The sequence below is a fragment of the Hyperolius riggenbachi genome, chromosome 12 (genome assembly GCF_040937935.1).
Source record: "Hyperolius riggenbachi isolate aHypRig1 chromosome 12, aHypRig1.pri, whole genome shotgun sequence".
Taxonomy (NCBI): Eukaryota; Metazoa; Chordata; class Amphibia; order Anura; family Hyperoliidae; genus Hyperolius; species Hyperolius riggenbachi.
Window position 1 is genome coordinate 173,396,304 of NC_090657.1, and position 16,813 is coordinate 173,413,116.

At 47.1% G+C, this 16,813-nt stretch overlaps 1 protein-coding gene across 6 annotated transcripts in view; it reads right to left on the minus strand.

Annotated features, from left to right (window-relative positions):
• Positions 1–450: 450 nt before the first annotated feature.
• Positions 451–16,813, minus strand: part of RGS19 (regulator of G protein signaling 19) — a 72,959-nt gene continuing 56,596 nt past the window's right edge. For 5 of the 6 annotated variants that reach the window (XM_068261849.1, XM_068261846.1, XM_068261847.1 and 2 more), the window contains 3 exons: positions 15,936–16,010; positions 12,497–12,731; positions 451–5,543 (listed from right to left, as the gene is read on the minus strand). In XM_068261849.1, the coding sequence (XP_068117950.1) occupies positions 5,355–5,543; positions 12,497–12,731; positions 15,936–16,010 (499 nt within the window). In that variant the 3' untranslated portion in view covers positions 451–5,354. The remainder of the gene's footprint in view (positions 5,544–12,496; positions 12,732–15,935; positions 16,011–16,813) is intronic. The other variant, XM_068261844.1, reaches the window with a different exon arrangement.

The window sequence follows — 16,813 nt, forward strand, 5'->3', positions numbered from 1 at the left end:
TTGGCTACGGTTTCTCTTTAAGCCTGAAAAAAAGCAGTTGAACTTGGTGCTACTTGCAGTCATCCGGTGCCCGCGCCGTCCTTCTGCGACCCTCCAGCCAGCAACAACTCCCGCAAAGCTGGCCGGTCGTGTCCAGTCCCTGGCTACTGCACATGCGCAGACCCGAGCACGTATTGATTGCACTCCCTGCTGCCATGAGTGCTCTGAGCATGCACAGTAGTGATTTTCCCATACTGCACATGCGCAGAACACTGCCATGCATGGAGACGTGATGAGGAGGTGCGCGGTTGGCCAATTTTGTGGGGGTTGCCGCCGCTTGCTGGAGGATCCCTTAGTGACACCGCCGCCACAGGATTACTCCAGAGGGCTACAAGAAGCCCCAGGTAAGTTAAACTGCTTTTCCTTTAAAGGAGACCCCTGTGCAGTGTCACTGGATGGGGAATAAAGTATGGATAACATCTCTAATTTAATTTTTTTGTTCTCCCTCTTGACAGCTTATCAACTTGTAGCAACTGCATTAATTGGTCCATTTCCAAGTTGCATACATTTCAATGGAATCAGCACCAACTCAAATTATTAGCATCTCACTGACCTTCCCCACTTATAATTTGCATGATGTGTTTTTTTTTCATTTTGGTTTAGAGGAGGAGCAGAGTGGATCATACTCACCCAAGCAGAGGCGGTCGCTGAATCTGTGTGCTGGCATGTGCCGTGGCAGGGCCACCAGTCAGGACAGTGGAGACCCCGCCTCCGGCACGTATGACTCGCCTGCATCTACACCCATTTATGTCACTGCGTGGCACTGAGGGCAGTATACATTAAATGTGAAACATTCAGAAACACCCCGCAATGTATGTGATTTTGCATGTGTTGCATTGTGGGATGTGGGTGGGCGTGTCTCAATTCAGTATTGGTTTGCTAGTTACTGGCGCTGATTGGTGCATTCTGCGTCCTGATGGTAATGATATCTGTGCAATAATTTTAGCTTACACTGTAATGATGATAACAGGTTCTCTGAAAAGGGTTAGTGTACTTACCTTATGCATCAAAGTGGTACCCCGACCAATAAATGCAATATATATTTATTATACTTCTTTGTTAAACACAGGCATTTCACCTCAGTATGTACAGTATAAGCTGTTACTCTGTGCCTGTACTGATGGTAAATCAGCTGCAGTGTGTGCTGATCTCTGCTACCTCCACTATGTACAGTATAGGCTGTTACTATGTGCCTGCCCTGATAGTAAACTAGCTACAGTATGTGCTGATCTCTGCTACCTGAACTATGTACAGTATAAGCGGTTACTCTGTGCCTGTACTGATCGTAAACCAGCTGCAGTGTGTGCTGATTCTCCGCTACCCCCAGTATGTACAGTATAAGCGGTTACTCTGCAGCTAGTTTTAGTATAGTACAGGCACAGAATAACAGCTTATACTGGAGGTAGCAGAGATCAACACACACTGCAGCTAGTTTGCTATCAGTACAGGCACAGTGTGTGCTGACCTCCAGTATAAGCGGTTACTCTGTGCCTGTACTGATAGTAAAATAGCAGAAGTGTGTGCTGACCTCTGCTACCTCCAGTATGTACAGTATAAGCTGTTACTTTGTGTCTGTATTGATAGTAAACTAGCTGCAGTGTGTGCTGATCTCTGCTGTCTCCAGTATAAGCTGTTATGCTGGGAATACACCGTAGGTGTATTCGGCAGATAATGGCTTGATAAATTTCTGACAGGTCCCATCTGATTTTGGTCTTTTTGTGATCGATTTTCTCATAGAACTGAATGGAAATCGATCCGAAAAACGATCGGAAAGTAAATCTGCCAAAAAACCTCATCGTGTATTCCCAGCATTACTCTGTGCCTGTACTGATAGTAAACTAGCTGCAGTGTGTGCTAGTCTCTGCTACCTCCAGTATGTACAGTATAAGCTGTTACTCTGTGCTTGTACTGATAGTAAACTAGCTGCAGCGTGTGCTGATCCCTGCTACCTCCAGTATGTACAGTATAAGCTGTTACTTTGTGTCTGTATTGATAGTAAACTAGCAGCAGTGTGTGCTGATCTCTGCTGCACTAACTCTTGAAAGAGAAAGGGTAGGGATGGTCAAAAAAGCCTCGGACATTACGGAAAGTTTGTGGAATTTACAACTGTTTTGCACATTTTCTTAATAACATTGGAGTTAATGGTGCTGACTGTAGTGGTTAATAGCAAAGCCCCCATACATATTCACCAAATTCGCAAGGCAGGTTATCCTCCTTGGCGGTTATCCAGAGTTAGGGTCGGGGTGGAAAACCGCACCTAAGAGCGGTAATCCCGACCTCTGCTCAGGGTGGCTGCATGCAGAGCAATACGTGCAGCGGGGGCGTTACTACATACCTCCCAGGGATCCAGGCATTCTTCTTCCTCTCCTCCGGGGCTCTGCTTCTTGTTGGTGAGATCGCCGGCTGTCGTCATGACGACAACCGGCAATCTCGCATTAGAGTTGTAGTGCCACCCGGAGGATGGAGGCCTAACTGCAGCGCTGGAGCCAGGGAGGTGATTGCTGTGCTGCTGCAGATCTCCCTGGCTGCATGATTCTTTCCAGGTTTTAGCGTCTGAAAGGGTGCAAAAAAATTTGCACCGCTTTTAGATCGTAAAATCTGGAAAGAATCATAACGCCAAGGGGGTTAAGTGAACCTCAACTGAGACATATAAGAAAAAAAAAGTTTCACTTACCTGGGGCTTCCCCCAGCCCCCTGCAGACATTCTGTGTCCGTGCCGTCACTCACAGATCACCCGGTCCCCCGCCAAGGATCAGTTTTGTTTTCGGTGCCCCTGCACAGCTGTGTGATTGCACTCCCGTCACTGTGGCCGTACTGTGCATGTGCATAACGCATTCTGCGTACGTACATACTGCGCATGTGCAGGACAGCCACAGGTAGAGGAGTGTAATCGCGGATGCACGCGGCCACGGCACAGGTAAGTGAAACTTTTTTTTTTATGTCTCAGTTAAGGTTCACTTTAAGGAGAACAGTGGAATCAAGGCAAAAAAAACCTGCACCGCCACAGGTAAGCCCTGCTCGGCGGTGAGCGAGCAAGGGTTATGTCTCATACACAAGGGGTACGGCTATCGCTGCAACCATGTGGCACGCGCGTGTTGCGGCAACAGGTCGCCCGTGTGTATGACGCGCACGCCCCGAACTGTTGCCCATCAGAGCTGTCGCCAGGCGATTGACATGTTCAATCGCCGGCTACAGCTGTCGCCGCAACTGTCGCTAGTCCGCGTGTGTATGCGGACTAGCGACAGGAAACACAATGCAAGTGAATGGAGCATCCGGCCGGGGAATGCTCCATTCAGACCGCTTCCGCCACGTCTCTGCCTTTCTGGCGAGACGTGTGGTCCCTTGTAGCCATGCATGTGTATGTAGCTTAAGCGTGCTGCAGTGCAGGGCTGCTGGGGGTGTCAGGGCAGGTGCTGGCGAGGGTGGGTGCTATGTGTTTCAGCTGTGGGGGGCAGGGGCATGGGTGCTGGGGGCCCTCTCTTACCTTGTGTGTCAGTATGCAATAACTGCGTACTAACTGACCCACAGGCAACCTCAGCAGGTAATCCACTGCTGCTTCTGGTGGACATTTTTACTATCATTAAGTGGATACATTGATCTGTCATTCAACCATTTAAAAACGTTTGGCGATTCAAGCATGTATGGTGGCTTTGGTATCGACAGCTAAAGTCGCCGGTATTCCTAAATGCAAACCCACCCCGAAACCTGCTGGTGAATTTGCAGAAATTTGTAATCGTGAATTTCAATGCAAAAACACCAAATTCGCAGAGGGATCAAACTTCAAAAATTTGCCCACTCATCCCTATTAAAGTGGACCTGAACTCAGAACTTCCTCTCTGCTCAAAACGATAAGCAACAGCATAATGACCTTTAAAGAAAAACGTGTCTGTTACAGCTGATACAAATCCTGCAATAAATCTAAAGTGTGTCTGCTTCCTGCTTTCATGGAAGCAGACATATTAACATCCTGTGTTTACAAAGTAGCTGCTCTGCCAAGGCAGCCAGCTGACACAGCTGAGAGATCAAATTACATTTGTGATTAGTCACAGATGAGGGAGAATTAGAAAAGCTAAACTCTCTAAATACATACAGGGTGCATTTCTGTGCGTTTTCCTTCTGCCTTGTGCAAGAGTTCAGGTCCCCTTTAACTGGTACCAAATGTCTTTTTAGGCAGCAGGAATGAAAGTCCTAATAATAAGTGTGCTTTCCATAAAACAAAGACAAAAGTGGAACTCATACATAATAGATATATATATATATATATTTATACATATATATATATAATTTTTTTTTTTATAAAAAGTCACAAAATTGTATGGAGGTGTTGAAACAAAGTAACACTGTCAGGTTATGACATCTGAGGAGTGCTGTGCTGGAGTATTTGGTAGCTACAGGAAGTTTGGCCAGCAGGGAGAGTCCAAGCGCCTACTCCCCCAATCAACCCAATGATCATTCATCCTTCCACTAGGGGGCAGCAGGATCTGCAAGTCGTCAGTCCTTGTAGCGGCAGGTCGCTGGGCAGACTCCCGGCCCGGAGTCCATGGCAACTTCCACGAAGAGGGTTCAGAAAGATCGTAACTGTAAACGGCACCCCAGGTTGTAAACGGCTGGAGCGCTATGTGTAAGTGGACAACGTTATGTTACTAAGGCAGCGGAGACTCTGCCCCCTCCCCCCAACCACAATCACCTGAAATCTTCCACACCGGCCCGGAGACCGCCTGAACCCCACAACACTCAAAGTGGAAAAAATAAAAATTAAAAAACTTAAAATTCCTAAAATGAATAAAATCGTACCTCCCCCACTTCCCCTTTAAATACCCCTAAAGTACAAGGAGGAAGGCAGTCACAGTCCGGGATACCAGCAGATAAGGACCAAAGTCCAGTTAGATTCCGGGTGCTGAAATTGAAGTCTGGAGCACAAGTTAAAATTCAAGCCCCCTCCTCCTGTCTATATACCATTCCAAGGTTGAAGGCGTTGGTCTGAAGCGGTGGTCACATCCCTCTATCAGGAGCGGATGGGGAATTCAGTAGTATTCGAGTCCTGAGGTTAAATCCCCCAAAACGGTACCTATTGTTCTCTCTTCAGCAAGGGGAAGGGAGGCTGGGTGAGGAATGAGGACACGCCCACAGAAGCAGAGGGTCACCAGGTGAACTGTCTCTGTCCGGCTCCGCATGGGTGGGCACTGGGAGGAGACTGGCAGGGTGAGGGCGGGCAGAACTCATGCTCCAGCTGTCCTAGGCCTCGCCCCTTCCTCCCGTGTATAAAATGTGCGTTTCTATCATCGGTCTCTGATGCTCGCTACTCGGGGCCACACCTACGACTCAGAGCTGGACCGGGAAATGGTCTGCAGGAGAGATTTGTAAATGCCCGAGTTGAGGAATCGCGGGTAGGAGTCTCTGTGCATCAGGGTGTAGATTTGAAGCTGGGCGTCATCAAACGTGTGGGAGGAGGGCTCCTGCATTCGCCGATTGATCACCTCCCGAACCCGCGAGTCCAGGCTCACCTGAAGGGGGCAGCAGAGAGTAAACAAAGGGTTAGTATGGGACTGTCACACAGAGGAAGCTACAGGCCTGAGATACACAGGACAGCACAGCAAACGCCCAGATTCAACTGCAACCTGCACACCACTGGCGGGGTCAACACCAGAATTCCCCAACAATGTCCTCAAGGCCCACCAACAGTACATGTTTTGCAGGAAACCACAAACATTCACAGGTGAAGTAATTTGTGTCTCAGCAGAGCCGATTAACTAACTCTGTGGATTTCCACAAAACATGCACTGTTGGTGGGCCTTGAGGATAGGGTTGGGGAACACAGGTCTACACCCTCCGCACACACTGCAGCCACCAGAACATTACATACACGTTTGGAGAGATCACACTGACATAATATGCATAGCCTCCCTCCACCTACACCTAAGACTAAACTCCCTGTACCTACACCTTACACTAAACTCCCCCTACCTACTCCTAAACACTAACCTCCCCCACCTATACCTAACACTAACCTCCTCCTACCTACTTCTAAACACTAACCTCCCCCACCTACACCTAACACTAACCTCCCCCACCTATACCTAACACGAACCTCCTCCCACCTACACCCAACACTAACCTCCCCCCACCTACACCTAACACTAACCTCCTCCCACCTACACCTAACACTAAACTCCCCCCACCTACACCTAACACTAAACTCCCCCCACCTACACCTAACGCTAACACCTTCTCCCACCTACTCCTAACACTATCCTCCCCCCACCTACACCTAACACTAAACTCCTCCCTCCCTAACACTTAACTCCTCTCCTACCTACACCTAACGCTAACGCCTTCCCCCACCTACTCCTAACACCTCTCCCCACCTACACCTAACACTAAACTCCTCCCTCCCTAACCTCCCCCCACCTACACCTAACGCTAACGCCTTCCCCCACCTATTCCTAACACCTCCCCCCACCTACACCTAACACTAAACTCCTCCCTCCCTAACACTAACCTCCCCCCACCTACACCTAACGCTAACGCCTTCCCCCACCTACTCCTAACACCCCCCCCCACCTACTCCTAACACTATCCTCCCCCCACCTACACCTAACACTAAACTCCCTCCTACCTACACCTAACGCTAACACCTCCCCCCACCTACTCCTAACACCCCCCCCCCCCACCTACTCCTAACACTATCCTCCCCCCACCTACACCTAACACTAAACTCCTTCCTACTTACACCTAACACTAACCTCCAACCTACCTACACCTAATACTAACTTCCCCCCATCTACACCTAACACTAATCTCCCCCACCTACACCTAACACTAACCTCCTCCCTACCTACACCTAACACTAACCTCCTCCCTACCTACACCTAACACTAACCTTCTCCCTACCTACACCCAACACTATTCTCCCCCCACCTAATTCTTACACCATCCCCCTACCTACACCTAACACTAACCTCCCCCCACCAACTCCTAACACTAACCTTCCCCCTACCTACACCTAACACTAATCCCCCTCCTTCGTCTAACACTAACCTCCCCCCACTAACTCCTAACACTAACCTCCCACCATCTACACCAAACACTAACCTTACGCCTACCTACTCCTAACACTACCCTCCTACTTACACTAACCTCCCACCACCTACTTGAAACACTAACTCCCTCCACCTACACCAAACACTACTCTCTCCCCACCTACACCTAATACCAGGTGTAACACGCCAAAACTTACTGTCCACTGCCACTAGCCAAACTCCAGGGCCTCTATTACTCACTCATGTTTACAGTGTGGTCTAAAGCGGCACCCAATTTATCAATACGGCTGTTCGCCCAAATTAACAGATTTGTTAGTGGATCCTGTAGGTCCCCTGCTTGTAGCAACTCCCTCACAAATCTTACCACAGAGCCTCATCCAATTGAACTCTTACACTGATGAAGGCTAAAGCAGCCTGAAACACCTGCCTACAAGTTGGGTCATATGACTCTGCTACATTAATAAGCTCTGGAACACACCTGTGCCAACAATGGCAAAAAGGAATGATCTGCCTGCTCCAGCCACTAGCTTGAGTGATGGGGAAGCCTCTTACAGCACACAGGGATATGGAGGCTGCCATATTTATTTTCTTTTAAACAATACCAGGTACCTGGCTGGGCAGCTGATCCTCTGTATCTAATACATTTAGTCATAGACCCTGAACAAGCATGCCTATCAGATGTTTGACGGGACTAGCCGTATGCTTGTTTCCGGTGTGTGACGCTACTGCAGCCAAAGATATCAGCAGGAAAGCCAGAAAACTGGTATGGCTTAAAAGGAAATACATATAGCAGCCTTCATATACCTCTCACTTCAGGTGTGCTTTATTCATGTGGTTGTGAAACTTGCAAATACCTTTTGTAGGGAACCTGAACAATAGGGAATAAGGATTCAGTCGTTACTGGTTCCCGTTTTATAATGCTAGTTTCCTGGCTGCTGTGAGGATCTTCTGCCTGTGGTACAATTCTGAGTCACTGACCCAGAAGCAGCATGCAGATCAGGTGTTCCAACCCCTTCTGGCTGCATGCTGGTTCCAGGTGCTCTTTGGACACTACTGAAGGCAAATCATCAACAGCCATGTGCCTGCTGGTTTTCAACAGGAAATGAAGGCGGGGTCTACATCCCACCCACTTCAGAGACCCTGTAAGCCCAGAGGAGAGATCTCCCCCTGCCAGTGTCGCCACCATTGTGACGTCCTCTAAACTGCATTTTACATAAGGAGGTACATAGATCATGCTGACATAACTGCTGGTCAATGCTGCCCCCTAGTTGAAAATAAGGAGAATGCACCTCAGGACCTTGGACACAGAATAATCAGTAACTGACACAGAACCGAATCACATACTTGTGAAGCTGTTTTGAACCCAAAGGAAAGATCTTAAAGTGGACCCAAATTAAAAATACAAGATTTCAGAAATCAAATCTATTTTCTAAATTATAATAATAAATAGCAGCCTTTTTTTCAGCTGCATGATGACAAATATAAAATATTTTACATTTATTGGAGGAACCCCTCCCTTCCTTTCAAATTGCCAGGATTTTTCCAGCAAACTGGTGGAGTAGATGGTGTCCGGCAACGGAGGAATTGCTAATGGCTGCCCCCAGTATAACCCTAGCTATGAAAAGAGAAGGGGGAAAAGCATGCACTGAAATGCTCATAGGTTTGAAGGAGTGTTTATTTATCTTTGTATGTGTCAGAGTGGTGCAACTAAATATTTTTAATTAAAAAAAATGTTAGGTTTGGGTCCGCTTTAAGCCATGCAATCATGCGTCACACCTGAAAATCTATGCAGAACTCACCTGTAGCCGGACCCCGGACTGGAGACCCCCTGCCACAACAACAGGCATGTCAGCTATTGTCATCAACAGTATCCACGTTCCTTATCACAGCGTATACTGATAGGTACACGACACATGGCCTCTACTACAGACTACTCTTAAAAGGACCTCTGTCGCGAAAATTGTAAAATTAAAAATACGTGTAAACATATACACATAAGAGGTATGTTTCTTGCAGAGTAAAATGAGCCATACATTACTTTTCTCCTATGTTGCTGTCACTTACAGTACGTAGAAGGAATCTGATGGAACCAACAGGTTTTGAACTAGTCCATCTCTTCATGGGGGTTTCACAGCAAGCCTTTCATTCTTTACAGACACATTCCCTGAAAAGGATTTATAAAAATGATGCTGGCCAGCCACCCTGCTTGCTGCACACTTTTTTTTGGCAGTTGGACGGAGCAACTGCCATTCACTAAGTGCTTTTGAAACAAAACCCTCAGAATCCCCCATGAGGGGATGGATTAGTTGAAAACCTGTCAGTTCTGTAAAGATTCTACTACCTACTGTAAGTGACAGCAACATAGAAGACAAGTAATTTACTGCTCATTTTACTCTGGAGGAAACATACTTCTTATTTGTATGTGTTTACAAGTATTTTAAATTTTACGACTTCTGCGATAGTGGTCCTTTAAACAGTTACTATACGGATGGTAAACTAGCTGCGGTGTGTGCTGATCTCTGCTATCTCCAGTATGTACATGACAAACTGTTACTCTTTGCCTGTACGAATAGTAAACTAGCTGCTGTGTGTGCCGAACTCTGCTACCTCTGGTATGTACAGTATAAGCAGTTACTCTGTGCCTATACAGATAGTAAACTAGCTGCAGTGTGTACTGATCTCTGCTACTTCCAGTAAGTACAGTATAAACTGTTACTGTGTGCCTGTACTGATAGTAAACTAGCTGCAGTGTGTGCTGATCTACGCTACTTCCAGTATGTACAGTATAAGCGGTTACTCTGTGCCTGTACTGATAGTAAACTAGCTGCAGTATGCGCTGATCTCTGCTACTTCCAGTATGTACAGTATAAGCGGTTGCTCTGTGCCTGTACAGATAGTAAACTAGCTTCTGTGTGTGCTGATCTATGCTACTTCCAGTATGTACAGTATAAGCGGTTACTCTGTGCCTATACTGATAGTAAACTAGCTGCAGTATGTGCTGATTTCTGCTACTTCCAGTAAGTACAGTATAAACTGTTACTGTGTGCCTGTACAGATAGTAAACTAGCTTCTGTGTGTGCTGATCTCTGCTACTTCCATTATGTACAGTATAAGCTGTTACTCTGTGTATGTACTGATAGTAAACTAGCTGCAGTATGTGCTGATTTCTGCTACTTCCATTATGTATAGTATAAGCGGTTACTCTGCGCCTGTACTGATAGTAAACTAGCTGCAGTGTGTGCAGAACTCTGCTACTTCCAGTATGTACAGTATAAGCTGTTACTCTGCGCCTGTACTGATAGTAAACTAGCTGCAGTGTGTGCTGATCTCTGCTACTTCCAGTATGTACAGTATAAGCGGTTACTCTGTGCCTGTACTGATAGTAAACTAGCTGCAGTATGTGCTGATCTCTGCTACTTCCAGTACGTACCGTACAAGCGGTTAGTCTGTGTCTGTACTGATGGTTAACTAGCGTGTGCAATGTGGTGTTTTAATACCCTCAAAAAGACCCCCTTTCTGCAAACTCATGTTTCCATCTATTGCTTAACAGCCACAGTTCATTTTCCCATCTACTCTATGCTGTGTTTGAACCTAAAGCTGCACTGGACAGGGCCCCCTCTCCTTCTGCCTCAGTCTGCACATTTCATTCTGACGGTTCAGCGACGGGATTCATTTAATCATCAGTGCTGTGTAATATCTGTGTGTGGGGGGGGGGGGGGGGTGCGCTCTGATTGGTTGGATAAGGCTCAACAGGGGGTGGGGCAGGGAAAGGGTTCAAACAATTCACTGAGAGGTATGGAGGCTGCCATTTTGATTTCTTTAAAAAAAATGCTAATCCTCTGGCTTAAGTCTTGTGTGAGTCGCACACCTGAAGCCAGCAGAATCTGACAAAATAAATCTGCTGATCTGCATGCCAGTTTTGGGCGAGGGACACAGAAAGTATTAAAAGCAGAAGATAAACAAAACAGCCAGAGAAGCAGCATTTATTAAAATGCCCTCAGCAATAGCACCATTAATATCGCTCTGTCACAGTTTCCATTTTAGAGTATAGGAAAGGTACTCTCTGTAAACCTCTCTCTAGCTGAGCTCCAGCAAGAATACTTTCTACTTTTTATCTACGCCTACGCGAAACAAAATATGCTAAACAGAAGTATTACAAGGCTGCGAAAAATGCAATTTCTCTGCTAAAAAGAAGTGTGAAATTCTGCCAAGTTTAAGCGTGCGCAGTTAGCCAAATGTCCACAAGATGGCAGTGTAGCCACAAATATAAAATCAATTGACTTTCCCAGGACAACCATATCATTTTAGGTACATGTTTTATAGTGCAAGCAACACAAGGAAGAATCTAATTAAGAGTGGTGAGCTGATGGATTTTCCTGCAGTGGTTTTGAAACATGATGTTTACATTAAGAGCTGTAATTAAATAACTTACACAGGTTAGTTTCTACAGGACGTAGCTCGATTTACAGGACAACTGTGACGAGAGGGATATGGAGGCTGCCATATTTATTCCCTAATAAGCAATACCAGTTGTCTGGCTATCCTGATGATCCTTTGCATCTAATATTTTTAACTCAAGACCCTGAACAAGCATACAGCAGATCAGATGTTTGACGTTATTGTCAGATCTGACAAGATTAGCTGCATACTTGTTTCTGGTGTTATTCAGCCACTACTGCAGACAAATAGATCAGCAAGATAGCCAGGCAAGGACAACTTGCCTGGCAGATAATATTTGGAGAAAATATTGAATTCATATTTATCAGCAAAAGTTAATAGCAAGCCTGTATATATAGGACTGCGGGGGCCACATTGTAGAACGCACAACAAGGTGGCTCTGTCCTTACTATCTGCTGCACTACCAGATGGACAGGATAACCAGGATAGGGCCAGCACCTTCATGTTAGTCAGCCTGCAGTGCCTCATGAGGAGCGAGGCTCTGATGCAGCCACAAAACCCACATCAGAGTATCCGTGGTTTTACTGCCTTCCCACACATGCGTTAAATAGGAACTTCACAGTTCTAAAAAACACCTAGACACATAACCGACCCTCCTGATTAGGTGTAACGTAAAACTGAGACAGTCAAACTCAGCAAGAGTGTTACCTTCACAGCTTCTCAGGACAATCAGCGTTTCAGTGAAACCCATCCCTAGTAGGTACTGAAGCAGCCTCTTGTAGTAGCTGTCTGTTGGACACAGAAATACACTACCCATGATTCATAGCAGTGAACACTGCCAGATAGAAGAGATCTAGATTGCTTGGCAGACTGTGTGGCTAGGTGTGTGGGTTACACAAATAGGAACCCCCTGTGAATATGGAGAATGGATTAGCCCAGATGCACGCCATCTCTCCTCCCCGTGAAGGTCTGGCGTAAGGGAGCGGGGGTGGTCGGCCAATAGCAAGCAGGAGGGTTACCTCTTTCGGAGATAGGATGGAGATGTAGTCCTCATAGATCACACGGGCCTTCTCTTCTATACTGTGCTTGCTGTTGTCCTTCTTCAGCTCCTCGCAGGCCAGCCAGAAGAGCATGTTCTCCTCGCTGTACTCCGTGCGCAGGAACTCGCGAAATATGTTACGCCCGGCTGGATTCTTCATAAGCTTCTCGAAGGAATGGGCCCAGCTGTGCACCTCCTCGGAAGATGGCTTCATGCTGTGCGGAGAGAGTGGGGTGAGAGGGGTGGACGGAAGTGACGTATAACCCGGAAGTGACGTATAACCCGGAACCACCCACAGTTTAAAGCGGTATTTAAAAAACCCTCAAGGTATTGTGTATAATTATTATTATTAACAGTATAAAACTCTGCCTCCCAATCTGTTTTTCTATTTGTTAATTGTTCAAAAGTAAATAACGTTTTACATTGTACATGTCACATGGGTTAGTTTTTACTTTTGCTGACAATGCAGGTGCTGCGAAGAATGGAGGAAAGAGCATCAAGCAGGGCCACCATGTTGGAATCTTTCCAGGAGTCAGCAGGAATGGCCCTGCTTTGTGGTTTGAAATCATTACTAATACGCTCCTTCCTCCATTCAGTGACTGTGCTCATACAGTACCTTATCAGCAGCACAATTAAAGGGAACCTTAACTGAACGGGGGGTAAAGAGTTTCACTTACCTGGGGCTATTACCAGCCCCCTGCAGCAGTCCTGTGCCCCCGGAGCTGCTCTGGAATCCTCCGGTCCCCCGCTGTCACTTAGTTTCGTTTTTGACGACTCACCAGTCGGCCGGCCGCCATGCGGATTATTGGACGCATTCCCTACTGCAATTAGCGCTATTGCGGACCGCAGCGCGTACAAAAATACGCGTTTCCACATTCCGCACGCGTAGATACTGTACATTTTGTACTGGTCATTTTTTGCCTTTGCTGATGAGGCTATTCTCTTAAAGAGAGTCTGAAGCCATAATTAAAATGGCTTTTTTGCTTATATATAGCAGGGGCATGTGTGCCCCTGCTAAAACGCCGCCATCCCGTGGCTAAATGAGGGTCCTTTCCCCTCCAAATCCCCCCTGTGCTGCCCGGGGAGCGCTTCCGTGTGTGGCGGGGCTATGAGCTGCAGCCCTGCCTCACACGCGTCTATCAGCGGCGGATCTCCGCCTCCCCCCCGCCCCTCTCAGTCTTCCTTCACTGAGAGCGGCGGGGGAGAGGCGGAGATCACCCGCTGATAGACGCGTGTGAGGCAGGGCTGCAGCTCATAGCCCTGCCTTACACGGAAGCGCACAGGGGTAGCAAAATCTACGACCAAGTTGGTCATGATTTTGCAGGGGGGGGGGGGGGGGGTTTGGAGGGGAAAGGACCCTCGTCCAGCCGCGGAATAGCTGGCAGGTGAGTCTGAAGCCATAATAAAAATGGCTTTTTTGCTTATATATAGCAGCGGCATGTGTGCCCCTGCTAAAACGCTGCTATCCCGCGGCTGAACGAGGGTCCTTTCCCCTCCAACCCCCCCCCCCCCCCCTGCAAAATCATGACCAACTAGGTCGAAGTTTTTGCTACCCCTGTGCGCTTCCGTGTGAGGCAAGGCTATGAGCTGCAGCCCTGCCTCACACGCGTCTATCAGCGGGTGATCGCCGCCTCTCCCCCGCCCCTCTCAGTGAAGGAAGACTGAGAGGGGCGGGGGAGAGGTGGAGATCCGCTGCTGATAGACGCGTGTGAGGCAGGGCTGCAGCTCATAGCCCCGCCACACACGGAAGCGCTCCCCGGGCAGCACAGGGGGGATTTGGAGGGGAAAGGACCCTCATTTAGCCGCGGGATAGCGGCGTTTTAGCACGGGCACACATGCCCCTGCTATATATAAGCAAAAAAGCCATTTTTATTATGGTTTCAGACTCTCTTTAAGAGAATAGCCTCATCAGCAAAGGCAAAAAATGACCAGTACAAAATGTACAGTGTTAAATGATTGCAATGCTAAGTACACACACTCAACAAAAGTGAAAAAAACGATTAACGACAAATTTCACCAAAACAAGCGAATGAAATGACTGATCCAGCACCTCAACTCAGAAGACTGTTAGGCAAATATCACGCAGTTGGCCACGTGTATAAAATCGTTCAAAGGACATTGTTCTACAGAATGCACATAGTATTTAAATGAGTTGGTCGTTCGTATTACTGGTGTGCGAACAAAGTCGCTAAAAAAGACTTGTCACTTGTCTTTGTCCCTGGTAAACGGCAGAAGAATCGCATACCAGCCCTGAGGTGCAGGACCAAATATGCAATCAGAAGAATCCTGAGGGTGCGCACACTCAAATGTGACCAAATACTTGTTTATTCAATAATGGTGACACAGATCCATTCCATAACCAACAAATCGTTTTGAGGCCCTGAGGAGCCCCCTTTGTCAAGGTAACAGCACCATGGATCTGTGTCATGATTATTGAATAAACAAGAATTTGGTCACATTTGAGTGTGTGGACCCTCTGGATTCTTTTGTCTCTAGTAAGGTTGGTTGTTTGTGTGACTTTTGTTGAGCGTGTACGGACCTTAAAGAGGAACTCCAGTGAAAATAACGTACTGAACAAAAGTGCTGAATTTTTACAACAATTATGTATAAATTATTTAGTGTTTGCCCATTATAAAAGCTTTCCTCTCCCTGATTTACATTCTGACATTTATCACATGGTGACATTTTTACTGCTGGCAGGTGATGTCAGTGGAAGGAGATGCTGCTTGCTTTTTTCGGCGGTTGGACCCAGCTGTAAATGGCTGTTATTTCCCATAATACAATGAGGTTCATAGACAGGAAACTGTCAGGACCATGGTTCTGACATCACACTGTGGGAGTGGTTTCACCACAATATCAGCCATACAGCGCCCCCTGATGATCCGTTTGTGAAAAGGAAAACATTTCTCATGGGAAAGGGGGTATCAGCTACTGATTGGGATGAAGAAGATGAAGAGCTTTTCTGACCACCAGGCTCCATTCACACTGGGAATCGCAAATCCCACTGTACAGGAAAGTGATTTTGAAGTGATTGTGTTTTGTGAGTCTTAATATTGAGATACAATCGCTCCTAAAAATGCTGCATGCACCATGTTTAAGATTTCAGCAAATCACTAATCACTGGGGTTGCAGGGGTGGTGGAGTACGTGCCACCCACCTCTTACTTACCCAATGAAGGGGGGGGGGGGGGGGGATAGCACAGGACTGGGCAACTCTCAACTTACCAATAGGAAACTACAACAAGCAGTGGCGCTACTTCCACCTAAATAATGGGGGTTATTGTACATGTCATTATTACCTACAATATGGGGGGGGGGGAGGCCACAAAACATTTCACAGAAGGTTTAATACATGAAACACCTCTAGGCAAACACCAGGGGAGGCTGGAGGGAGACCCCCGCAGCACACGTTACACTTACCAGACCTCACAGTGGGGGACGATCTCCAACTTGGTGTCTCGAGACAGCCTCCGACGTCTGTTCCGGTCCTCATTCCTAGCCGGGGTGGGGAAAGGAGGAAGAAACGAGAGTTAAAGGGGGTTATAACACCCAAAAATTTAGAAAAATGCCAAAAAAAAATAGTGCACCAAAAATATATGGAAACTCCCCTTTTTTCTAAAATAGGTCCCTATGTTTCCTCCAGTTTTGGTTTATTATCCACTCCTCCCACCCCTGTGCCTCCCCTCTGTAAATCTCTCCATTGGCTGCCCGTCTGCTCCAGAATCATCTTCGAGATACTATTTTTGGCCCACAAATCTGTCCACATACTTGCCCATCCAATATTTCCGAACTCATCCACAGATACACACCTGGCCGCAATCTTCCAATAACCTACACCTGACTACTCCACGCATCACTTATTCCCATGCGCGACTCCAGGACTTCTCTAGCTCTGCCCCTCCTCTATGGCACTCACTCCCACTCCCTATCAGACTCAGCACCTTCAAACAGGCCGTCAAAACACTCCCGCTGGCCTTCCCTTCCTCATCTATGCTCTAAGGCTAAGCCTTGCTGCTGAGAACCTACCACCACCCTGTGTGCCCCTAACCCCATCACTCTAGCTTGTAAGCATTTAGCAGGGTTCTCCCCCCTTGTGTTCCCATGCACTTATGTGAGTGACTGAAACTACCCAGCCTATTAGACCACCACATACTTCTCATCTTGCCCATACCATTCCCTTCTGCTGCATGATCTTTTACCTGTGTATCTTGTTAGGATCAAGTGTTGTCTGCCACCCTTATGTGTTGATAACGGTAACCTTATTTATTGTCCAGTGCTATGTAATATGTCGGGGCTTT